Raw genomic sequence first — 26,836 nt, 5'->3', positions numbered from 1 at the left:
AGAGTTGTGCCAGTTCACATCGAATATAACTATTTTCATTTGGCATATCTTTGTAATTTTTGCGCCGTAATTGGAAATTTTAAATTTCTATCAGCGTTCATAAAGACGATCGATAGGTAAGAGAAATGTTAAAAATACAAATATAAGAATTTGAGTCAAATCAGTGAACATGAATTTAACAGCTAGTGCCTCTTTAAAATACATTTGTAATTCAATCATTCAGTTCCTGCCAAGACTAAAAACTTCTCTATGTGCACAGGTTTGTCTGTATACATATACTCAGAGTAAAATACTGCCATAGTAATCAAAAGTTTATGATGAGGTTGCCTTATTTTGATATCTCAATTGATAATAATGTGCGTTATTCGTGATGAGTGGGAGATTTGCGCAATGATAGTGTACATAGGTTGTGTATCAATTGTTAAAATTCGGTTTGACGGTTAGTGTATACGTTAACTGCACGAATTTTGAGTTATCGAGGATTGGGGAGTGACAAAACCAGCAAACGTTTCATAGTTAAAAGTTGAAATTTTAAAAATATTTATATATTTTGTTTTCATATTGTTTAAGTATAACTATTTTAATATGTTGTTTTTATTTTGTAGATTTTTTGTTACAGAACACGTGCAGGATTCTGCTATGCAGATTCTTTTGTGTTAATTGAGACTTCTAATTTTAATTACTCTGACGTCCAACGGCTGTTTTGCCATACAAGCATGGGCCGTGGGACGTCAGAGCTCGTCCCGTATCTAAAAGTGGATATTTGCCCACCCAAAATAGATGCGCTGCTTCGTCGCTTCTGGTGTCGACTTACGGCCATGGAATTATATAAATCGGGCATCAATCTGTTCCTTTTTCATGTATCTCTTCATTTATGTAAGATTCACCTACCTGCCAACCTTTATTTTGCCATATTTTAATAGTTTTCACAGAGACCCATCGATTTCGGCGTTTTGACTTTCACTTTCAAATGGACGTCAAGTTACGAGAGAGTTCGTGGTCTCGAGACTCAAAATATGCAAATACTTATATTTTTTCACCTCCATTATAGGAGATCAATGTTTAACATTTAGTAGCTAACCACGATTTTTCACCTCCTTTACAGGAGATCGGCTCTCGGACATTAAGATAAATTGCATCGTAAATGAACGAGGTGTTATATTATGGTCATTTGCATAAATCATCACTGTTTTCTCGTGGTCACGTGATAATCTTTGAAAATTAAAGGCAAAATGGCGGAATCGATGCCGACGCAGCGCATCTATTTTGGGTGGGCAAATATCCATTTTTTGATACGGGACGAGCTCTGTCGTCCCACGGCCCCAGCTTGTCTGGCGAAACCGCCGTTGGACGTCAGAGTAATATCGGACTACAACAATGTGTTCGCGTTTTATTGTATTCAGTAAGAAACGTAAATATAATTGCATTTGCTAAATCATGTTCACATGGTTTTAAAAACAGGGAACATGATAGTACATACGTATTTTATGTTTAAACTTAACACTGACGAACGATGCGTAATTTTTGCAACTTTTACTGAATAAAATTGAGAATGGAAATGGGGAATGTGTCAAAGAGACAACAACCCGACCAAATAAAAAAAACAACAGCAGAAGGTCACCAACAGGTCTTCAATGTAGCGAGAAATTCCCGCACCCGGAGGCGTCCTTCAGCTGGCCCCTAAACAAATATATACTAGTTCAGTGATAATGATATATACTACTGTATGCAAACTCGTGATCCTACATTCAAATGTTACTGTTAACTTATACCGTAAATTCAGAAATTATTGCGTGCATTTATTATTGCGTTTTTGACATTTTAGACTACGATGCGATTTTAATTTTTACGATTATGTCAATGCGAGTTTAATTTTTTACAACTCTGTCGCATTTTTCGTAATAATAAAAAAAAAATCGCATTAATTTCTGAATATGGGATTGCACAAGGTCGTGGGTTTTGGCGTCTTTATCCTAAGTTCATTGGATGTGTACTGATTAATAACTTTGTCTTGGAAAATATGATTTATTTATCAGTAATAATTGGCTTTCAACTAACGCTCAATAACTGCGAGTACTCTTTTATCAGTGATTTGTGTCTACTGTTTTTTATTTGGTAGTTTTTGTCTATCTTTTAAGCTATTAATAGGATAATTGCAACTGATTTTTACAGTTTGTTCTTGTTTTGGCTGTTTAGGATGTTTGCACCTCTTGTTTTTGAATTTTTGCCAGATGTTCAATATCTTCTGGTTTTATCCATGTAGTGCCATTAAAATAATTTCCCCGCTAACCCTTACTTTCCTATTCATACATTGATTATAAAAAAAAAATGTACATATAGTTTAAAATAAAATTGAGAATGACAACAACCCGACCATAAAACAGACAACAGCAGAAGGTCATCAACATGTCTTCAATGCTACGAAAAATTCCCGAACCCGGAGGGGTCCTTCAGCTGGCCTCTAAACAAATATATATACTAGTTCAGTTATTATGAACCTCATACTAAACTCAAAATTGTACACAAGAAACTAAAATTAAAAATAAACTAAAAGACCCTATTTGAAATTCATATAAAATCCTTGGTTTGTTTTCATAACTTTTGAAAGGAAAAATGTCGGACATTGTTAAATACATGAAAAATTTAGAGAGAATTATTTCCCGCCAACTTTTCAATGGCTTATATATCTCTAAAACACGCATGGACCATTAATTTTTTCTACTTTATATCCTTTATTTATTAACTTTCAAATGACAGGGCCTCAAAAGTGACCAATGTAAAACCATTCAAACAGGAAAACCAACGGTATAATCAAAATTAAAAAACAAGAAATTAGAAACAATTATGAACCCCATCAACACAGTGAACGACAACCACTTAACAACAGGTTCCTTACTAAAAACCGGTGCAAACAAATGCAGAGGATTTAACTGTTCACAGCAAAGTGCATTGAGCGTGTAGGTAAAGGTAATATCTTTGGTTATCTAAACCATGTAATAAGTATTAGGTTAGGTATACTACTCTGCTTTCGAAGTAGTCTTGTCTTACAGACAAATCGTATTTGTTGTAACATCACTTTCCAATATAAAGAGGATTGTTAAGAAATCACACACAGTGTGCCTATCAAATTTCAGTAGCTTGTTGTTCAGAGGTTGCCGTTGGTTCTAAACCATTAATTAGCTTTTCTCGTTTGAATTGATTAACATTTTTACATGTCGGTGCCTTTTATAGCCGACTATACGTTTTTTCATCTTTTTTAAAGACCCTTCAGTGATATGTTTAATTGCCTGTATTCACTAATTTGACAAGTGGGAGCTCATAATTGTCTCAATGGCAGTCATGCCACATCTGCTTACTTTAATACACATGTAATTCAGTAGGAAGAATATAAAAAATTGAAACGGTAATGTTGATAATACTTTTTCTCCAAAATATTATTGTAAAAATATGAAAAATAAACAGGACGATCCACTTTTCTATGTAAATAGATATAAGAAGGTGTGGTATGAGTGCCAACGAGACAACTCTCCATCCAAGTCACAATTTGTATTTGTTTCAACACAGAGTTAATACCAGAAAACTGCAATATTAGTAAATAAGATCATAATAAAAAGAAAAAAAATATTTCTATAACTCTAAGATACAATAAAAAGCATAACTTTCTATAAAATATTTGATTTGATTGAGTATGTCCTTTTCTCCCCGTTTTTATCTTAATTATGTCAATTCATGAAATAAAATCTATCAAAATTGTAGTTTTTATCTAAGAATCATAAATTATTCAATTCTTCAGCATTCTCTGAAAATATTTTCAAGTCAGTCAGAAAGTCGTATTTGATTAAGTGTTATTTTAGCATGTTTAGTTTAAAATTAATTGACTCTTCAATTTTACCCTTCTAATGAGAAGATTCTGTATACCCTTTTAAACCGACTAAAATTGAACAGACCCCCGTTATTTCCTTTTTCTTTATATCGCTAACGATCTCTTATTAGGAATAAAGATATGTAAAATTTTAAGACGGAAATACGTACTCGTCTACACGTATTGAAGATTATATACCAAGTTTAACATTATGTACATGTATCACTAGTCAAATTATAAAATAAGTCAGTTCCGTATTGTGAAAAGACGGAAATAAACGGAGGAAAAGAAGCACGCGGTCATTGCATGTATTCGAGAGTTGCATTCAGCTTCAACGATCTCTTATAAACAGTCAAACCAGTGTTTACCAAACCCTGCATACACTGAAAACTATCTAGTGTGCAGTACAGAGGCGTATTTAGGGGGGACAGGGGACCCTGCTCCCCCTTTTTTGGAAAAAATTTGGTTGCTTATAAAGGGAATCACTGAAGCGTGACGGTAGCGGGCCCCCTCTGAGGTCAGTCAGTGGGCCCCCACTTATGAAAATTTCTGAATCCGCCACTGCAGTATAATGTGTACTTTTGTATCAGTATAAACAATGACTATGTTTTTTTGCAATTAAAAACTAAATGTACTGAAGAAATGATAATATTGATACCATGTTCAATCAGAGGGGTTTGTCCCACACCAAACGGTTCGATGATATAACTCATGTTTCGCTCTAAGTGACTTGTTTAAGAACATCATGTCTACTTCAAAGGGATCATATTCACTCAAAGGGATTTGTTCTAACCAAAGAGGTTCGATAATGCAAAAATGTTCGTTCCAAATAATTCGTTTTAGAAAATCATGTCTACTATAAGCGACAACATGATGTTCATTTCAGGTGGTTTGTCATACGATAATACCGTAAATATTCACTCCAAACGATTCGTCTAAGATAATCAGATCCACGAAATTCGCTATAAAACATAAGGTTCACTCCGAAAGGTTCGTTGTAGAATAATAAATTCATAGAATGTCGTTCTACACAAGTGTCGTTCTACTATGTAATCTTGAATCGTTAATAGCGTGTTAGCGTTCCATAATTATAAAAAAAGAAGTTGTGGTATATACGATTGCAAATGAGACAACTCTCCAGAAGAGAACAAAATGACACAAAAATTTACAACTATAGGTCACCATACGGTCTTCAACAATGAGCAAAGCATATTCCGCGTAGTCGGATATAAAAGGTCCCGAAATGACAATGTAAAACAATTCAAATGAGAAAACTAACGACCTTATCTTTGTGAAGACTCTTTTCTGTATTTCAAGAAGAATAAAGATCTGCTTTCCATCGATGCATTCATAATACTGCACAGCTACATTCGTACATCAAGCAAACATGTTAAGCAGCTTTATCGAAGTGCGGCCAAAATGACTCCAAACCGGTATACAGTTTATATAGATATAGGAAGATGTGGTGTGAGTGCCAATGAGACAACTCTCCATCCAAATAACAATTTAAAAATTAAACCATTATAGGTTAAAGTACGGCCTTCAACACGGAGCCTTGGCTCACACCGAACAACAAGCTATAAAGGGCCCCAAAATTACTAGTGTAAAACCATTCAAACGGGAAAACCAACGGTCTAATCTATATAAACAAAACGAGAAACGAGAAACACGTATATATTACATAAACAAACGACAACTACTGTACATCAGATTCCTGACTTAGGACAGGTGCAAACATTTGCAGCGGGATTAAACGTTTTAATGGGCCCAAACCTTCTCCCTTTTTCTGAAACAATAGCATAACATCACAACATATAAAAACATACGATAAAATATCAATTAGCAGACTTAACTCAATCAAAAAACGTATCATTACACAAAGAACGAATAAATTTGATCGCGATATCTGAATACAAATGCACAGTTAATTAAATATTAGAGACAAACAGTCATGACCAAAAGGCTATCAAACAAATTCAAACACACTGAGAAATATTTAACCAATCAATGTTCACTTTAGAAAAAAACCGTTTTTTTATAATCTTGAAGTTTATACAAATGTTGTAAGAATAAGTGAAAAATTGAAGATATTACAAATAATCAAAGCTGGTATACAGCCAAGATCCATGCATCTTACTAAATGTGATTTGAGACCTTCAGTTCCCCGATGCCGTTCATAAAACTATAACTAAATATCGTTAATGCACCCCCCCCCCCCTTTTTATTAAGCAACTTATATCATTGAATACTCCTACACTGTGACACAGGATATATTATAGAACAGTGACCGATCTTTTGTGTAACCGGACTTTATAAATAAGTATGCATGCACGACAAAATCTCAATAAGCTACCGGATTTTTATTATTCATGACATCTAAGCACTTAAGTAAACACGTATGTTTGAGAAAGACGGAACATATATATACATACGGTGGGTGTTTCATTGAACTTATTTTTTGTTTTCTGTACGTTCGATTCGTTTTATTAATGTGTAAACTATGATGGTCGTTTTGCTTGAACCATATTTTCTTCTTGAAGTCTAGTAAGTAGTTAAACAAATAAAATGTCTTAGTTTTGATACTCTAAATGTTGCCGGTTATTGTGATGTGATTGAAATACAAACGTATATGTGATCAAGTTTTTTTTATATCCTACAATATAAAGAATATGTGGTATTTATATGGCAATAAGACAACTACTAGGAGTTCATGTGACAGTTCTTTCTTCCATGTTATCGAACATTCTTAAAAAGAAAATTGATTTTAATACTTGTATCATTTTAACTATCTCACAATGAATTATACTTTCGTTGTGGAAATATTACTCAATCATCTGTTTACCAGAACTAAGGATTTATAAACGGGACATTTGTATAGTTTATGTGCAAAAAAATATGTACAAATTTTTATATGTACATCCTTAAATTTCAAATTTTAAAATTTAGGTGTTCTCGATGAAGGTTAATCTAGCTTTGGAATGCAATACTTTTAAAAAATGTTTTCTCGGTAATTTTCGTGTACACTTTTTCAAAAATATAATGCACATACTAGTTCTTGCTTATATTTATAAAATTTAACAGCATATAGAACGACGACAGTTAAATAATTTTAGAATTTCCATATATCATTTATACATTTATTTTTCAGGCTCGTAGTACACTAGTATGTGAATGAAGAAACATTACTTACACGTTGGTATCTTTATAGTCAAGAAAATGATACGCAAATTAATGGAAAATAAACTTATGTCAAAAGAAAAGAGGGTAGGTTATTGTATTTATGTAAATCATAATTTATGTTGCATCGCGAACATAACTATAATTGTGTATTTTAGTGATTTAATCTTTTGAGGATATCGTATTGATCATACCTGAACTATTTGTCACTGAACGGTAAACAAACAGTGATCAATCAATCTTATAAAGGTGAAGTAATATCAAAATGACTGTGACAACCTTTGTTTTTGTCGAATTTGCAGACCAAATGATATTATACCTTCAGCTTCAAGAACATATTGTCACGTGGTCATCTCAACTATTGATAAAATATTTTCAGTAGTTATGCAGAAGGTTTTTAGACATCTCTCCTCATTTTCCCCGAGAGAATATAAGATCTCTAATACTTTTTGTTTATAACTTTCTGTGTCAAAAAACAATATCTCAATAACAATATTCCTAAATATATTTGAATGGCTGCGATATTTATTGCTGTTTTTACTCCCTTTATACTTTGATGCGAGCACTATCTCTGTTATTGCCTTTTTTTTTGCTGTTAATCGCGTGATATTTAGTGTCACTGCTAAATCGCTACGAAAGACTGCATGAAGGTTGTGCATACAAAATTTATAGGATAACATTATTACAAATAGGGATTTAAGTGGTACACAGTCTGCTTGTGTGACATCTACGATTTTAAATAAGACAGTCTTCGTATAATTTATAAATCATTACGACAAGGGTTTCGTATCACAATTTACTGACAACCTTAAGTAAATATTTTTATATTTTAATAGATTTTTCTCATTTAAGTTTAACATATTTTGTTATTCCATGCCCTTTTTTAGTTTACTATACGTTACTGGTTTTGCTCATTGTCGAAGGATGTACAAATAAAATGTTGTTTCTCACATCTTTTTCATTTGGGCTTTTGTGGATAGGTGTGTCAAACCACATCAAATATAAAAGTGGTTTGAAGAGTGGCTGCACCTGTTGAAATTTAAACTCTCAAAATATCGCATAATTTTTACGTTGATATTGTTTAAAGAGTTCGTAAATTAAGAAAATATCCATGTTAACGTAAGTCCTTTAAAATATTTACTTTTAAAATTATTTCAATTTCTTTAAAATGGATACATGTTTTCACAGCATATTCCACCAACAGTTAGAAAGTCAAAACGATATAAAAGATTACACTCGGTAAGTATCATAACGTGCATGATGAAGGAAGGGCATACCTTCCAGGGCATTTCTGCTCCCCCACCTCATTGTTGCGTCTGTATTTGATTCAAATTGTTTATTGTTCTTTGTGTCATTACAAAAAGTGCCATATACAAGGTAACATCTGTCATTTTAAAGTATCATCACTAAATTCCTCGTTCCTCAGTAACCTTATATGCGTGTGTAAAAGTTTTATCAAATAATGGCAGTACTAACTTTTTGCATCGTATATTTATAATTGGAATAGTACTAAAGCGTGCTTAATTTTTTTTTGAAATGAAAAATTAGATTACAAGTGAATCTTTGATGTGTAAAAATATTTAAAAACATACTTTTATCTATGACTTTGGATAGTTCAAGATATGCCTTCTTATGATTATATATAGTACTTATATGCATATTAAGTAATGTAACTATGCTCTTACCCAGTGTTGTGAACCCACAGTCTGCTAGTGTAATATTACCCAGTGTTGTGAACCCACAGTCTGCTAGTGTAATATTACCCAGTGTTGTGAACCTACAGTCTGCTAGTGTAATACTTATATTGAGTCTCCGCACTATGTTAGACGTAAGACATGAAGCTTTATTTAGAGTCGGTATAAGCAATACAATTGCAAACATAAGCTGTACTGTTTACTAGTTCCCTTAAAGAACTAGTTATCATGTTTTGTAATAATGCATATGAAAATATATGTAATTGAATTCGGTATTTTTGAAGTGTGAAACACTCCTTGGATATTTCAATTTGATACATTTCGTGATGATCTGTTCTATTCAGTTGACAGTTATGATTTTTTGACTCTATACACTATCTTTACACTTTTACACACTATCATCAAACAGAAGAGAAATCATTGTATTGCATTAGATAGTCCTTTGAAAAATATAGTTGCAAATGTATTTACTGCAACTCATATAAAGACTCATTCTGTAATAAAAAAAAAGAAGGTATAAATGCTAGATATACTTACTGGAATTATGATAAGATAATTAAAGCTTTGAATATTCTTCTTGGAAACACTTGTGTACGTCTAGGCAATAAAATGAATTGACAGATTGTAGGTATTAGTAGATGCACCAATTGCTCCCCTTTAATAACAGATTATAATCCTGGTACCTATTGATACTGTATTGTTATGAACCACAGTGTATGGCCACACTCAGTAAAGATCAGTATGAATTACTTATCAATAAATTTTAAAACATTACCTTGATGACATTTTGCTTTTAAAATTTCCTTATTTTACTGAGTTTACGGCGATATTTTTTTTGTTTTTTAGATATTAATATATCAAAAAAAGAAAACTGTATACAAAAATTCACGACAAAAGAGACGGTTTTCGTTACCAATTGTTAATTTTCCCTTTTTGCACGGGAATATGCTTTAGCCCCTTCACGGTGTGTATATTTCACACATATAGCACAACATGATCGCTATCCCGTGTCTGTAATAACTGAAATCTTTCTATCATGCTAAATCAATTTAGAAAAGATTCCCAATGTACGAAACCTGATAAATAATCCGTTCAAAATCAGAGTCGGTTATTAGCTCGATCTATACAGAGATCCTGTATCCTTACCGTTTAATGTTGTTAAATTATATAAATATCGACTATCAAATAGTAATCAAGGAATCTGATGTACAGTAGTTGTCGTTTGTTTATGTAATATATACGTGTTTCTCGTTTCTCGTTTTGTTTATATAGATTAGACCGTTGGTTTTCCCGTTTGAATGGTTTTACACTAGTAATTTTGGGGCCCTTTATAGCTTGTTGTTCGGTGTGAGCCAAGGCATCGTGTTGAAGGCCGTACTTTAACCTATAATGGTTTACTTTTTAAATTGTTATTTGGATGGAGAGTTGTCTCAGTGGCACTCACACCACATCTTCCTATATCTATATAGGTTACTAAATAAAATGTTACTAATTGATATAACTTTACTATTTTTGTTGTTGTAGGTGTACGCATTTCAAAGAGTGGCCAGAATACTTCTTTCCATCAATAAAGCATTTTGGATTTTGTCATTACCATTATTAGTTGTGATCTATATATTTACCACTGGACATGTTCACCGAGAGACGAGGGAAGATAATACAAAAACATGGCTTCTGGTTTTGTGTACAACATTTGTTCCTTCAAGTCATCGAGAAATTGTTTATAACAATACTAGGGATAATTGGAAGAGTTTGGGATCAGATGTGTTACCCGTACTCTTTCTAGAATCTAAATATACTGAAGTAAAAAGAACGTTTGAGGATAATGGGTGGGTTGTGCTGCCCGTTGTTGATGTCATGTCGGAAGGGTTTCCGGTTATAAAAAGTTTCTTTTCAGCTATTAGTAGACACTTCCGGTCTAAGTATGTTGGATATGCTAACGCAGATATTCTTTTTAACGACGACTTAGTTCAGACTTTAAATCTTATGGAAAAATACAGACCATTTGTTGAAAAACAAAATGAAATATTTATATCGGGTTCTCGTTATGACGTTGACAATATTACAACGAAAGATTTTTCGTCTACCGAGAAAATAAAACAAATACAATTGGATCATTCTAAGCGCCATTCACCGATGGGTCAAGATTACTTCATTACTGACTCGTACTATACGTGGGATATGCTGCCACCAATTGTCGTGGGAAAACAGAGAATAGACAATTGGATTTTAATAAATGCAATCGAATTCAATCACACTGCAATAGATTCCTCTGATGTAATAACAGCTATACACCAAACTGTAGATTTAGGTTCATGGACAGCAGAAAAATGGAATACAAACTTGTCCGATCCAAAATACAATGAACACGTGCTGAACGATCTCCAACAAGATTTTATATATTTTCAAACCGGAAATTTAGATTGTCTCCCTTATGAGTTTAACTTTACTGTGGCAAAAGAAGTGGTTTTAATGAAACGACCACAAGTCGCTAAGTTTTGCAAACGGCAACATGAAATGGTGGAAGTACTCCGATTAAGAAAAGAAAAACTAGACAGAAAGATAAAATTGGAATTGATGAAAAAGAAAAACAATCAAAATAATAACGTGGAGGTAAAGCACAAAATTGTTAAAAGATCCCAGGCAGACATTATAAAACAAAACAAAGAGACTCTGAAGAAAGCAGGCATTTTTAAGAAATACTATCTAAAAAGATTGGTGCCTACTTACGACGAAAGAGATTGAATTTGAATAGATGTTTCTTCTACTTATATGTGTGTGACGCGAAGGAGTGGATACGAAACATCATTCTCTTTCGAAATTTTTACATTTTTAAATTATATGCAAGACCTTTACGTCTTATTGCAAATTTGAAAGATGTAAGAATGTTTGAGATATGTATAGTTCTTATAATGTCAGTATCTCGATGTTTTCCCTAGCACACAAAGACCAAGGGCTGTATTGTGCGCCATAGAAAGACAGTTTAGGGACATTTAATGTTAAGTGTAAAATAAAGAGACTGTAGACAGGTAGTCTTTTTTTCAAATTTTATACTAGAAATTTAAATTGCCACGTAATAAAAGTTATCTCCATATATATTTGTTTTACTTACTAGATCAATACAGTTTATGTAGGTTATAAAAAGTACAATATTATAGTCTGCAGCTGTGATGGATAGAACCCGAGGGTTCCAAATATCAGTCAAAAAGTCAAAAACAAGAACAGCAAACATACTTAAAATAACAATATGTCCATTGCCCATCTAATCGGGCTATACCGTTTGATAATATTTCAAACCTAATCCGTCTTGATATTTTGAAAAACGCTGACCCAAATTGCCAGTACAGTATGATATTGGACAGATTTAGATTAGAGGCCTAATCGTTCGAGATCGGGACTGAAAGATAAGTACAGTGTGTGTTCGAGTTCACTTGAAACTCTAGAATCGACTACAGAGTTTCCGGCAAGAGTATCAAGGGAACGCGAGTAAGAGTTGCTATTCGAAACAACTCTAGGTAAGGTTCTGACCAAGAAAACAAGAATGAAATAATCTCATTGGTTTGACGTCATTCAAGAGTTTCTCGAGTTTAAAGCTGGCTTGGTGAGGGTTGGAATCATGGTTCGAGGGTTTGCCTCGAGCGGTTTAAGTAAGCTCGGATTGTTGAAACCCGAGTAAGTAGAGGTACAATGTAACTCGCGAGGTTCAATTGAACTCGTCCTGTACATGTTAGTTGACAGATTTAAGGACCTGATCCTCCATAATATTTGAAATCTCCAAAATATTTGTATTGCCTTATCCTTATCAATAAACTCATCATCAATATCGTACGAGCGTTTCGTCTACAAAAGGCTACAGACGCTCAAATTAAAGAGTTAAACATGTAAAATATACGAAGTTAAAGAGCATCGAGTAATCAAAATTCAGAAACGTTTTGCTTAATTAAGCTAAGTTAATCTATTCCTGGGTAAGAAAATCTTAAGTGTTTCGACAGAAAGGTGTAAACGTTACATGTATGAAAAAATCTAGAGAGAATTAAGGTCAAGTAACAGTAAATGAACGCCGTCTAGCGGATTCCGCGAAATATTGCGACGTTTTGTACGAATTACGTCCCTTTGACCAGATTTTGCAATGTTAAAATTTCAAATGGCGACTTTTCAATGGGACAACGGTAAATCTGACGGAAAGTATGTAACTTCTAGGAGAATGAACTTGTTGAAGAAATGCTACAGGATTTTGAAAATGAATATGAAAACAGTCATGAAGACAATCTTCAAAACGAAAATCAGGTGTTTGAGTTTGGATATCTGCCGACCAGTTAAAACAAGTGAGAAAACTGTTGATCACTGTTGCTCACCACTATTTCTACATAATTGTTATGAGGAAATAAATGCAATTCATCTAATGTTTGAATGTAAATTTACACAATCATGTAATTATAAACATTTAGCATGTTTTAAAAACTGGAAGAAATGTTTATAAGTGCAACATACGGTATTTTTGGACAAGAAATCAATATATCTTACACTTTTAAAATTCAAACGAAGTAAAACAAGAAATCAATCTGGTTGACGCAACAATGACAATCTGTTACACAGAATAATAGTGGTGCATTTCTTTACAATGGGTCTCAATCAACACTGATTTACAGAAATCTTGGTAAGAATTTAGTCTTAGAGGCTTGATTTTTTGTATTAGTTGTTATTGGCTTTGAACAAGCTGTCAGTAACTGTGTGTAGTGGCGGATCCAGAGGGGAGCGTAGAGGGCGTATTTAATCTAAAATTTCAAAAGTAAAATAACAAAATACTGAACTCCGAGGAAAATTCAAAACGGAAAGTCCCTAATCAAATGGCAAATTCAAATGATAAAACACATCAAACGAATGCATGGACAACAACTGTCATATTGGCGACACAAATTCTTAATGGCTTATATCTTTGAATAGACAAGATCAAACTTTATGTAAAATATGTTTTTCTGTTTACTTGTAACATTACAGTTTTCAATCATGAATGAGACACAATTACAATCAAACCAATCAATGATCATATGGTGTGGGGCAAAATCAGCTCGGCACGCTATCAAGTCCCTTATATCTTACTGGTTGGTGTGAGCCAATGCTCCGTGTTGAAGACCGTACTTTGACATATAATGCTTGATCTTTTACAAATCGTGACTTGAATATAGAGGAGTCTCATTGAAACTCATACCACATCTTCTTATATTTATTTATTGAGCTCGTGTGCTGTGCTCGTTCGATACAAATATTCATACTTTAACTCGCAAATGATATTTTACAGTTATGATAAGCAGACTTGGCTATCGATACAAAATAAACCTGAAGGATTTTGTTCGTCGTGATGTCTTGCACTTTGTTCCTGAAGCTGTTGCAAATTGTTTGCTTGAATCTGATGTAATGCTGGTCGGCAATAGAATATGCTTGGTATTTGCCATTTTTTATCTGACGTAAAGATGAACGATCATAGGATATCCTTTGAATTGACATATATATAATGCATCTGACGAAATGATATGCTTAGGTTTGGCCTACTGAATCTGACGTAATGATAGGCGGTAATAGGATATGCTCAACATATTGAATCTAACGCAATGGGGCCGTAGATAGGATTTACTTTGATTTGACATATTGATTCTGAAGCAAGGATGGCCGTTTATAAGATGTACTTCGATTTGATCTATTGTTTCTCAAGTTATGATGGACGGTCCTATGATGGATATGATTTGGTTTGATCTATAATTGTATTTGATGGAATAATGGCCGGATAAAGGACATTATTGGTGTTGGTTTGAAAAAAAAAAGGATTATATTTTCTTACAGGAATCTCCAAAGTGACGATAAATATCCATGTTTTGTCTCAAATGTCAGATAACTGCGAGTACTCTCAGATCTGTTCCAAGTGTCTTTTTGTTGTCGGGATGTACCCGGCCACGCCCAATTGTATTTTTGTGCATCTGATGAGTTGAGCCTTTTTAAACTGATTTTTATAGTTTGTTTTTATGTTGTACTGTATACTACTGTACCAGGTTAGGGAGGGTTGGGATCATGCTTACATGTTTAACCCCGCCACATTATTTATGTATGTGCATGTCCCCAGTCAGGAGCCTGTAATTCAGTGGTTGTCGTTTGTTTGGTTTATGTGTTATATATTTGTTTTTTTGTTTTTTCATTTTTACTATACATGAGGCCGTTAGTTTTTTTTTGTTTGAATTGTTTTACATTGTCATATCTGGTCCTTGTATAGCTGACTATGCGGTATGGGCTTTGCTCATTGTTGAACGGTGAACTATAGTTGTTAATGGCTGTGTCATTTTGGTCTCTTGTGGACAGTTTTCTCATTTGCAATCATACCAAATCTTCTTTTATATATGTAGAACGCTCGTAGCTAATATAAATGAATTTGATGTCCCTTTGATTAATAAGCGCAAAACCATGGCCAAATGTTGCCGTTCTACCAGCAAATGTCACACAAGCCAACAGGAATGGACTTTTCAAACAGATAAATAACCCATAATATTTTATTTCAAAGGGTAGACAATGTAGTTTGTCCTCCGGTCTTATTAAAACCGCCTTTTTCTTATTCTAAAATAACCACCCATTAGTAGCAACTGCTTTTCTGGATTGTTTGTTCTTTTGAAGTTTTTTTTCTATTTTAAATACGGAAAATAACACATATTCAACAGATAACAATGTTTAGTTTAATAAATAAAAGCTGAAGCCCGCCGCCGGGTGCGGGATATTCATGCAGTTTTGAAGACCCATAGGTGGCCTTTTTTTCGGGTTTTTAACCCTTTAACGCATACAGCGTTTCCATTCTCAATTTTATCATAAATGTGACATCGCTATCCAGTTTGGTGGAAAATAAGTTTTTGCATCAAACAATTTGTCGAGTCCTGATCCTTTCCTTGGAAAATCTTTATAATATATAGTTTGACCGCCACTAAACCAAGCTGACCACCATCCATAAGTTCCAGTTGTAATTATTGAATGATTACACTGTGAAAGTATTGCCATGTCAACCTCTGCAGAATTCCTTTGAGTTATAAATGCAGTGTTTGGTTTATTGAAATTAGCTTTACACCAAGCTATGTCATCTGAGGCAAAAATGAAAAAGGCACTAGGATACTTTTTCTTGAACCATGACATGGCATTATTCACGTAACTAACGTTTGCGGTTGTATATCCTAAATTGACATTAGGTTTATTATTCAGCATATCTCCTCGGCGAACATGAACCGCTATATATGTTAATTTGTTTTTGTCTGTTACATTTCTAGATTTCACAATTTCATTAAACTTTTGCACCGCTTGAGCCTGTATAGCGTCTTGAAAACGTAATTCTTTCCTTATATCATCACTATATTCAATAAAATATTTCCAACTTTGAAGGTATACTGAAAGTGTCCAATTATACTTCCTGTCCAAGACGAAAGCTTTTTCGTCAAATGCACATGCTTTCGCCTCTTTGAAGCGTTTGATATTTGCCAATGGTTTCACTGAAGTGAGAGATATCTTAAAAATTCTTCTTAGGCGAAATTTATCGTCCACGACAGGAATCATATGATTATATCTAGCTATACCATACAATGATGCATATTCAAATATTTCGTTTCCTAGACGACCTTTAAAATTCATTGTTACATAAGTGTTGATCGATTTTGTACTAATATTTTGTAATTTTAACGGCTTTTCAGAAATCTTATAATTGTTTCTTCCTGTGAAATGTGTTTCATTTGAAGAATGTGTTATAGTCACTAAGTAGCTTTTCGCAAATTTGTGTATTATTACATCCTGCTGTGTGAAGACGTAAAATACGATGGAGCAACATCCGAACGTCAGACTCAATACTACAAATCTTCCGAAATCGTTATGACCTGAAAATATACAAAAAAGGAAAGATAAAAATATGCACAGGATAACAGTGTTCTTTTGTTGTCTTACGCAGAATAACAGTGTTCTTTCGTAGTCTTATGCAGGATAACAGTGTACTTTTGAAGTCTTGTGCAGGATAACTTACCATATGTATTTTAATATAATATTGACAAGACAACTTGTCACACGGGTAATCCATCTATACTCAATATTACAGACTTTTCGTATAAACTTGACCACAGTTTTCTTGGATTCATGCAATGTTTATTTAAAAAGAAAACACAAATATGACGGGAAAGAATGTAGAAGGTTTTGTAGGAAATAAAATTCTGAACAAACTTTTTTTCTAATTTCTCAGTGTTGGTTGCATTGTTTGAAAGTTCTGTATATTTCAAACGTCATATTCAATATAAGATTTTTAAGGTTTCTGGACAATAATTTATAAGGCGAGTCCATGAATCCTTTTGGACTCGAAACAGTTTCGCTGGACGCAATATTTTCAAAACTGGTGATTCCAAAGATCAACGTCATGTCAATAACGTAAAATGAGCACGATCATTTCCAGGGTCTAGTTGGTCATGTGCACGATCATTTCCAGGGTCTAGTTGGTCATGCCCACTGGAATGATATTTGATATAGCGACACAATTTCTTCCTCACACTAGTACTGTTGAACTCGCCAATTAAAAACTTTCCTTTACATAAAAAAAAATGAATAATTATTTTATTATAGTGTCACATATTTGATCAGACAAAATAATTTCAACAACAATTTAATCATAATACAAACATAGATAAAATATCCAGCCTGAGAATAGACTTATGAGACACTTTTTAAAAAACACATCATACAACTGTTCATTTATATAAAAAATAAAATACATACCTGTTAATATACAGCTTTAGTTTAACAGTGAAATTGAAGAAAAACTGTACAGAACGACAATTGCAATTCACCTAGCTGCCACAGCGGCTGTGTTTGATCAACTTTACATGTAAAGAAGTATACATTTCGATATCACAATATATACATACCCATCTTTTAAATCTGGACACAAGTACCTCTCAAACTCACAAATGTGTCTGTGTATGTTTGCTTTATTTATAAATCTTCGAATTCCTAATTAGTTAAAACTCAATGTCTGGTCATTCACGGTCACTTAATTATTGAACAAATATGTCATCCATGACATTAATGAGTAATCATAAAAAAATCAATTATGACATAACTACATAATGTAAGGGTAAAAACCATTTCATAGGAATACAAGGCAATGAGTTGGCTGATTTTCATGCTAAACAGGCATTAAGTTTTCAAAATATTTATATCTTTGTACCGTTGTTCAAAGATGATTTTAAAACATTGTGTAAAAATTTAATGAAAAAAATGTGGCAAGAAGAATGGGATAAAGAGAAAGATAGAGCATTGTATCAAATAAGTCCAAAAATTAATTTTGACATAAAAATACCAAAAATGTCCAGATACAAAGAAAGACTGATTTTTAAATTAAGAACTGGTTATATACCATTGAACAAACATCTTTATAAGATAGGCATATCTGACACTAAATTGTGTGAGGAGTGTCGTGTTGAAGAAACAGTAGAACATTTCTTATTACACTGCAAATTATATAACGCAGAACGATCTATTTTATTTGACAGTTTAAGAAAGTTACAAATACAGAACTTTCAATTAAAAAATATCCTAACAGGATATAATTTTTTACCAATTGATACATACGTAAAGAGCACGAATAGAATGATACTCTAAAAGTATTACTTTTATAATACTTGTACAGGAAATGGATTTTATCTTTTACATAAAATAATTGGGGTCTACCTATATTAGGAAGAACTCATTGAGATCTGTCCCCACAAAAAAAAAAGAAAATTTGTTAATGGATAAAATGTTTGTTAAACTTATTTTAGATTTTAAAATTAAAATGCTGCATAACAAATGAAAATAATACTGCTGGTCGCACATGTATCTTTCATTATACATTATACTGCAAAGTTGCACACACTATGCCTCATTGGCCACAGGACGCCAATCTCTGGGTCCAAACAGTATGGTAGTAGTAGTTCCCGTAGTCACGGTGTCAATAGTGGGTTACAGTTCAAAATTTAATTACCAGATTGATTTTTCGGTGGTCTCATGGTCAGTGAGGGCAGTCGGGGTCAATACACAGACCACGACAATCCTCACTGAACAAGGGGACCATGACTCAAACTGGTCTCTTTAATTGGTATCTAGGGGATTTAACATATAATTATTTTTTTTTTAATTCTTTTATCAATCCCAATGTAGGTGACATAAGTATGCGACAGTCTTTTTTTACCTGGCGCATACATATATTTGGCAATTTTTCATTAAATAATTGACACCGGGCTATCGGGAAGCATTATCTAATCTCTATCTTCAGCGATGGACATTAAGATTCATTTTATACACTCATGTATATTAATTAGCTACTACTACCATACAAATCAAAGCAATCTAAGTAATTAGCCATGCAACGAAACAAAAGTTTGAACTACAAAATAAATATTTAAAAAAAAAATCTACAGAATTCTACAAAAGTCAAACCACAATACATTAAAGACTTAGAAAAAAAGAACAAAAAAAAAACTCACAACTTCAGAACTCACGTGTAGTGAACAAAAAACGAAACACTAAGTTTTTTTTTATTCTTCAAAAACAGTAACGATAAGTGAAATTAGGGCGCAAGTTCCATAGCAGGAAAGTCGCCTCCCAAAACATCAATAATAATAATAATAACATTTCATAGATCGCCCGTTATTCATTACTTAAGTAACTATGCAAGAAAAGACAAGACAGGACAAGACAATATTTTATTTTAGTCTCATCTCTTCATTATATAAAACAGTTGATAAAACAACATCATAAAAGATACAAGAGCAACTCTAAAAAGAGTTATGAAGGACTATCTAAAATGTATATACAGTGTTTACACCAAAATTAGCTATATAAAATACATTTACTATTCAATAAAATGTCATTGCAGATTTTGGCAGCATAAAAGTACATATTTTCATCTGTGAATAAAAATATAAATTGTTCGTCATCAGACAATTATGCATAAAATTAACATAAAATAGAGATGCTTTATAAAACAAATAACAACGCAAATCTTCATACACAGGACAATTCATTAATAAATGTTTTTTTTTTTATCTTCGATTAAAAGATTTTAATTACAAATACTGTTATAACAAATTCTATTTTCATTAAATACTATAATCTATGCATGAGAGAAAACAAGGGATTGTAATCAAAATGTTTACAACAAATAGTGCCAATGGCTATTTTTGAGAAAGAAAAAGAAAAATATTGAGTCCAAAATTAATGAAATATTATTATGTACTTTGTTTTCAAAAATATCTTAAAGCGGGGTAATATTCTTAAAATCATGCGGTTTATAAAAAAAGAGCTACTATCATTTCAATAATGCAAACTATGAGGGTCAACTATTCATAGTACACGTATACACGTTACGGGTGTGTGAACATAATGTTAACTTTGATATTCTATAGAAATTACAAACTTATGATTTGCAAACTTGTTATTTATATCTAACAATGTCGTTGCGTTGTTTGTATTTTAAAAGTATACCAGGTACAATTGATTAATAAAGATCGTCTGAAAATGTTCTGACACAATTTCACGTTTATTCAATTATCTCCCACTCGGTTTATATTGAGGGTAAACGATCAATTGGGTTGCGATTAATACCGACAGAAACCGTGATCTCTTGTTCTTTATATAGATTAAAAAACAAAACATGCCTGACCCTTTCAAAAGTAAAACAAGGTAACAACGTTGATTGAAAAGCTATTGACTATTCAGTGTATAAAATAATCAATAGTAAATGCTTCTGATTATTACTTGACATCAATATTCAAAGCAGATCAATGACCATATTTAGGGAAGAAATTAAAAAATATGTAAAATGTTAAAGATAAGCATTTTAAAATAAGTACATACCCGCCATAATTGTTGTACCGTCACTTGTCATCTTAAGTCACGGGTAGGTAAATGCAGGTTTAATGTTATACAATTTAAAATGAAACGCCATCATACAATATTATTGATTTGTTCCTATGTTTCTCGTCAAGTTTCCATTCTATTAGTTTAATCGTCTACAGGTAAAAAGTGCAACCAACCATGTCGAAAGATAAATAGATTTTTTAAATAGTTTAATTTTAAACCGGGTAGACATACGTATTTTAAACAGCGTCACATTCGAATAAAACTATAATATTTAAAGGCTTTACACATGTGTACAGGGTCATGAAACGAGACATGTCAAGTTATAGATACAGAAATTTGCCTCCTCATACAAGCGTCTAAACTGATAAATTCAAACAGAAGCCGGTGTCCCCCTTTTGTTTTTAGGAAAGAAGAACAGCTTAAATTGCAAAAGCATATCTTAAATGTTTTTAGATTTGCAATCTGCATATCCAGTTACTGAACAATAAAGCAAGGCATTACACACAACAAAAACGATGTTAGACTGTCCAAACATGTGTTAGAAAAATTCAGCGTGAAACTGCAAGAATTGTTACAGGCTTAATTAACTTATTATTGCAGCAGTGCAATTTCATATTTCCAAACGGGATGGGAACCTCTGTTTATGGAAGTATTATATTGAAAATATAAAATATAAATATAATACTTCCATATACTTCTATGCTCTGTCTGATAAAAAAAAAACCTACAATTATTGTACAATATTTATAATGGACAAGCTCCTTGTATCAAATATTTCTGGATGTAATTTTTAAAAGAAACCTGACCTCATAGATCCTCCCAGTACCCTTTTATAGATAAAGATTAACAAAAAAAATATCAAATTTTCATATATTATAAGAGAATGAAATAAAATCGAGAGTGCAATTAGAAATGTAGAGGCAACCTCCAAATTTAAGTGGAAGAACCAGAATAAGAAAGTTGTTAGTTCTATTACGATAACGATTATTTAAATACCAAACAATAAAAATACAAAGCAATTATACTTAAAAGTACCATATCAATTTGTAGAAGCCCAAAATAACGTTGATGTTTTACAATCTTCACACAAATCGTAACAGTTTATGTAGTTGTCGATCAAAAAGTGAAACTGTTCACATTTTTTCGAGGTGACGGACAAAGCTAATTTATTCTAAGTTAACCTTGTCCAAACATGTTTTAGAATATATACAGCCAAGGATGGCATAAGTAATAGTCAGTCTTAATAAAAAACATAATTTGTGGATCATGTAATAAAGCCTGAAAACTGCGACTGTCCTAAAATAATGACGAATATGGATACTGCGATCGGTAGTGTAAGTTTTATAATTCATTAAGGCATCGATTGCATCAATTTCGATAATTAGCCTTTGTCAACTGATTTTTATAGTTCGTTCATATGTTGTACTGTGACACCACTGTCCTAGGTAAGGGATAGGGTTAGGGATCCCGCTAACATGTTCAACCCTGCCACATTCTGGATGTATGTGCATGTCCAAGTTAGGAGCCTGCATCTTAGTGGTTACTTTTTGTTGTTGCTATGTTACCTTTTTGTTTTTTGTTGCTGTGTTACCTTTTTGTTTTTTGTTGCTGTGTTACCTGTTTGTTTTTTGTTGCTGTGTTACCTTTTTGTTTTAGTTGATTTATTTGTACATTAATTAGGCCGATAGTTTGCGCGTATAAATTATTTTACATTTTTGATTTCAGAGCTATGCTATAGGGACTTTGCTCATCGTTAGAGGCCTTGCGGTGACATATATCTGTTAATTTCTGTGTCATTTGTTTCTTGTGGAGAGTTGTCTCATTACAACATCTTCTTTTTTTTATATTGAATTCAAAATAGTCTGTATTGTTTAACCAAAGTTATCAAGCCGTTAAAAATCAATTCTGTTTAATCACGTGATGAAATTAAATTATATACATGTTTTCATTTAAAAAACATTTAAATTACTTTTTACCACAAACAACTAATTTATGAACTCCCGAGGTTGACTAGGAAATATAAACCTTGCCACAAATTGGCAACCGTTAGGCCGTGCGGGATGTACAAGTACACAGCCTCGTCCAGTCAGAATGGGGAATCGAGATCATCTGAAGCCTTGTGAAAAAAAGTGACACACCATCTGCATGTGCAGAATCCTTGCAACAACTCTTTGTGGTGTACGTAGGTAGCAAGGCAAAATTTCTAACCATATCCAATGAAGCAGAGGCAGTCCAAATTTCCATGACCGTCATCCAGAGAACTTTTATTTTAAGAACTTACCTTTCGTATCAATAGTTGTTCTCGAACATGCATGACATGTTGATTTACATTGTATTAGACTTCCCCTACTAGATATTTTTTACTTTTGGCTATATTGTGTTATTTGTCGAAATGTTGTCTCGCTGTTAAGATTCATTTTCGAAAATCTTTTGTTTGGTTTTGTCTTAAAAACTATGATTCAGCTGAACGGGTCCTTTTTTGTGTGAATGCAAAGCATGTTTAAAACATCTTGTGACAAATTTAAAAAATAGGAATATAAACTTACATGTACTAGTCAACAAAAGAAACGATACAAGGCAATGCATTTTCCATATATAATGATAGTCGATTCACTGTTCAAAGGTCTACTATTTATACTGAAACTTCTGGGCCAAGTTCATTATAGATAATGAGATACTTGTAATTAGCAAGAATGTTTAGTAAAGTAAGATCTACAAACTCATCACCATCACCAAAACACAATTTTGTCATGAATCCATCTGTGTCCTTTCTTTGATATTCACTTACACATGTAGATCAAGGTGATCGACACAGGCTCTTGATAGCTTCTAGTTTAAAGACAAAATGAAATTTTGGATGTTTTTGGTATTAGGTGGTTCAATTTTGTTCAAGTCTGATATTTGTGTGCAGAGTTGTGGTCTTTGGACATAGGAAATTTACTTAGTCAGAATTCAACAAGTTTTTTCATTATGCTTGAAGATTTTGTTTACACCATGACAAATTATAGATCAAGTTAAAATTTTGTTCCATTACAATGAATTTGTATTGGGTTGGGGACAAAATGCTTGTTTTAATCAAAATTTTCTCAACTCTGATACTGCAAAATTGTTTGATATTTTGTTAAAATAGATATTCATGACTTAATTTTGTTAATTGTTTTCAGATCTATCAAAACTTTTACTCGAAATGCGCATCAGGTGCAAGAAAATTGGTACCGTTAATTTTATTACTACCACTGGGTCGATGCCTCTGCTGGTGGACTATTAGTCCCCGAGGGTATCACCAGCCCAGTAGCCAGTACTTCGGTACTGGCATGAAAATACGGATTTTTTGTGTTATTAAAATTTGCTGTTTCAAAATATTAGAAATTATTATAAATTAAGGAATGTATCTCCCTCAGGCAAAGCTCTGATTCCTTTCACGGATTTGGCTATACTTTTTGGACCTTTTGAATTATTGCTCTTCATCTTTTATATAAGCTTTGGATTTCAAAAAAAATTGGCCACGAACATCACTGAAGAGACATGTATTGTCGAAATGCGCATCTGGTGCAAGAAAATTGGTACCGTTAATCTTATTACTACCACTGGGTCGATGCCTCTGCTGGTGGACAATACGTCCCCGAGGGTCTCACCAGCCCAGTAGCCAGTACTTCGGTACTGGCATGAAAATACGGATTTTTGTGTGTTATTAAAATTTGCTGTTACAAAATATTAGAAATTATTATAAATTAAGGAATTTATCTCCCTCATGCAAAGCTCTGATTCCTTTCACGGATTTGGCTATACTTTTTGGACCTTTTGGATTATTGCTCTTCATCTTTTATATAAGCTTTGGATTTCAAAAAAATTGGGCCACGAGCATCACTGAAGAGACATGTATTGTCGAAATGCGCATCTGGTGCAAGAAAATTGGTACCGTTAATTTTATTACTACCACTGGGTCGATGCCTCTGCTGGTGGACTATTAGTTCCCGAGGGTATCACCAGCCCAGTAGCCAGTACTTCGGTACTGGCATGAAAATACGGATTTTTTGTGTTATTAAAATTTGCTGTTACAAAATATTAGAAATTATTATAAATTAAGGAATGTATCTCCCTCATGCAAAGCTCTGATTCCTTTCACGGATTTGGCTATACTTTTTGGACCTTTTGGATTATTGCTCTTCATCTTTTATATAAGCTTTGGATTTCAAAAAAATTTTGGCCACGAGCATCACTGAAGAGACATGTATTGTCGAAATGCGCATCTGGTGCAAGAAAATTGGTACCGTTAATTTTATTCCTCTTTTTTGCCTATACCTTCAACATGTTCATTCATGACTAAAAACTTGTATTTCGATCATTTTGCACCTCTTTTTTTTTTTACGGCAGACCACCATAATATTATGTAAACAGTAAAAAAAGAGGGACAATTCTATGATATTCTCAAAACTATCAAATCTTCCTCTTTTCTGGTAATAGATAACATAAATGCACAAGGCTTCGCAGTTCGTACAATTTTGTCTGCATTTTCATATTATTTTAGAAAAGAAATTCCCCCAATTTCATCTGAAGGAGAAGTGCTTAGAATTTTTAGTACTTTTACGATAGTTTTTCTTGTCTAAATTGTAAGGGGATGCATTAATGTTGAGTCTCAATCTTTTAAAGGTTAAACAGTTTTATGAATCATTGTCAAATACAACGTGTTTTAAAAATTTGAGACTGAACTCAATTGTGGCCACTTTGAATTTAGACAAAAAGCGTATAAAAACTAGAATATTATAAAATGCTAAAATTATGAAGAACTCATGACGATATTACCCGATGAATGTGCATAGTATTGTAAATAAAACAGCCCATTTTTAAGTTTCTAAAGTAATTTTCTTTTGAATAAGTTTATATTTTAAACATATTGTAAAAATGCTCAGTTTAGGGGCAAAAAAGGCAAAAAAGGGGTCTTACCAGGTTTATTCCTTTAGTATATTTTCTAATTTAAACTAAGTTAAACTTGTTTATTCAATTAATAAAACCAGTTAACATTAATTCAGTCATTATCTTTCTTACATTTTGACTATCACATACTTTTGAAAAGTTTCTTTTGAAACAGATAAAAAATCAAAAATTCGGCAAAATTGCCATCATGCCTATCTTTAATTATTATATTATCGAAAGAAGGTGTCATTTACCGAGCAGCATTTTCTTGAATTTTGTAGATACATATATAAGCTTCATGAAATATTACATTTAATTGAAAATAAAACATGATCTTACAAGATTCAAGCCTTTAAATATAGACAAATTTTGCAGAATCGGCCCTTTTTCAAAACCATACAGTTTCAACCTGTCAGTAGGGGTACTGAAAAATGTCACAACTTTTTGAATTATCCTAATTTCCATTCATTTTTTGTTGTTTGTTAAAAAAAGAGGGACGAAAGATACAAGAGGGACAGTCAAACTCATAAATCTAAAATAAACTGACAACGCCATGGCTAAAATATAAAAAGACAAACAGAGAAACAATAGTACACATCACACAACATAGAAAACTAAAGAATAAACAACACGAACCCCACCAAAAACTAGGGGTGATCTCAGATGCTCCGGAAGGGTAAGCAGATCCTGCTACACATGTGGCACCCGTCGTGTTGCTTATGTGATTACAAATCCGGTAAAAAGTATAATTCGGTAAGATATTTTTCATAATTTGGCTGTAATTTTCTATAAAACAAAACAAAACAGGTCAAATATCCTAAAATAGGATTGAAATGGCCTTTTTTGTCAGTACAGAAATGGACAATTATCAAATGTTCGGCATACACAAATAATGGCTGAATAATTTTTCAAAATATTTTGCACAAATAGTTATTACATATAAGATATCTAAAATACAAAATATCAGTCTGATTGGAATATTTTGGATTTGGATCATTTTGCATGGTTTTATCACAGACTGGCTCTTAACAGTACAACATAAGAACGATCTATAAAACTCAGTTGAAAAGGTTTAACTCATCATATGGACAAAAATACAAGTGGACGTGACCGAATACTTATATGATTTTATAGAACAATAACAGTAGCAGTTTTTGCATGATTATTGTCCGACGTAGTTTGTTTTTGCAAGCTTGTGGGTATATATTCTAGAAGGGATCATATTCACCCATATTTCAGCAACAACCCTTTTTTTGTGTAGTAAACCCTAAAAAAAACTATTTCAATT

The 26,836-nt window shown here is 32.7% G+C and overlaps 2 protein-coding genes across 6 annotated transcripts; one reads left to right on the top strand and one right to left on the bottom strand.

Annotated features, from left to right (window-relative positions):
• The first annotated feature begins 6,193 nt into the window (after positions 1 to 6,193).
• On the top strand, positions 6,194 to 11,829 carry LOC134721899 (uncharacterized). 4 transcript variants are annotated; one of them, XM_063585174.1, is made up of 4 exons: positions 6,194 to 6,295; positions 7,011 to 7,126; positions 8,228 to 8,278; positions 10,258 to 11,829. In XM_063585174.1, the coding sequence occupies exons 2-4, from the start codon at positions 7,034 to 7,036 to the stop codon at positions 11,476 to 11,478; spliced, it is 1,365 nt and encodes a 454-aa protein (XP_063441244.1). In that variant the 5' UTR covers positions 6,194 to 6,295; positions 7,011 to 7,033; the 3' UTR covers positions 11,479 to 11,829. The 4 variants fall into 4 exon arrangements, with proteins under 4 accessions (XP_063441244.1, XP_063441247.1, XP_063441245.1 ...); XM_063585175.1 differs by lacking the exon at positions 6,194 to 6,295 and adding an exon at positions 6,298 to 6,406; XM_063585177.1 differs by lacking the exon at positions 8,228 to 8,278.
• Positions 11,830 to 15,253: 3,424 nt separating this feature from the next.
• On the bottom strand, positions 15,254 to 20,902 carry LOC134721898 (galactoside alpha-(1,2)-fucosyltransferase 2-like). Of its 2 annotated transcripts, none has more exons than XM_063585172.1 (2): positions 20,629 to 20,902; positions 15,254 to 16,625 (listed from the first exon to the last, which is right to left on the bottom strand). In XM_063585172.1, exons 1-2 carry the CDS (start codon positions 20,657 to 20,659, stop codon positions 15,577 to 15,579), a joined length of 1,080 nt encoding a protein of 359 aa, XP_063441242.1. In that variant the 5' UTR covers positions 20,660 to 20,902; the 3' UTR covers positions 15,254 to 15,576. The 2 variants fall into 2 exon arrangements, with proteins under 2 accessions (XP_063441242.1, XP_063441243.1); XM_063585173.1 differs by lacking the exon at positions 20,629 to 20,902 and adding an exon at positions 17,658 to 18,485.
• Between the last annotated feature and the right edge of the window lie 5,934 nt (positions 20,903 to 26,836).

Source organism: Mytilus trossulus, chromosome 6 (genome assembly GCF_036588685.1).
Source record: "Mytilus trossulus isolate FHL-02 chromosome 6, PNRI_Mtr1.1.1.hap1, whole genome shotgun sequence".
Lineage (NCBI taxonomy): Eukaryota > Metazoa > Mollusca > Bivalvia > Mytilida > Mytilidae > Mytilus > Mytilus trossulus.
The sequence above is the reverse complement of the archived record's forward strand: the minus strand, read 5'-3'. Positions and strand labels throughout refer to the sequence as shown.

Bases quoted from the DNA above. Each gene is read 5' to 3' on its own strand.
- LOC134721899 (XM_063585174.1), top strand. From the start codon at position 7,034: ATGAAGAAACATTACTTACACGTTGGTATCTTTATAGTCAAGAAAATG. The intron at 7,127-8,227 runs GTAGGTTATTGT...ATGTTTTCACAG, and splicing joins TTATGTCAAAAGAAAAGAGG to CATATTCCACCAACAGTTAG. The intron at 8,279-10,257 runs GTAAGTATCATA...TTGTTGTTGTAG, and splicing joins GATATAAAAGATTACACTCG to GTGTACGCATTTCAAAGAGT.
- LOC134721898 (XM_063585172.1), bottom strand. From the start codon at position 20,659: ATGACAAGTGACGGTACAACAATTATGGCGG. The intron at 16,626-20,628 runs GTATGTACTTAT...GTATATTTTCAG, and splicing joins CGGTACAACAATTATGGCGG to GTCATAACGATTTCGGAAGA.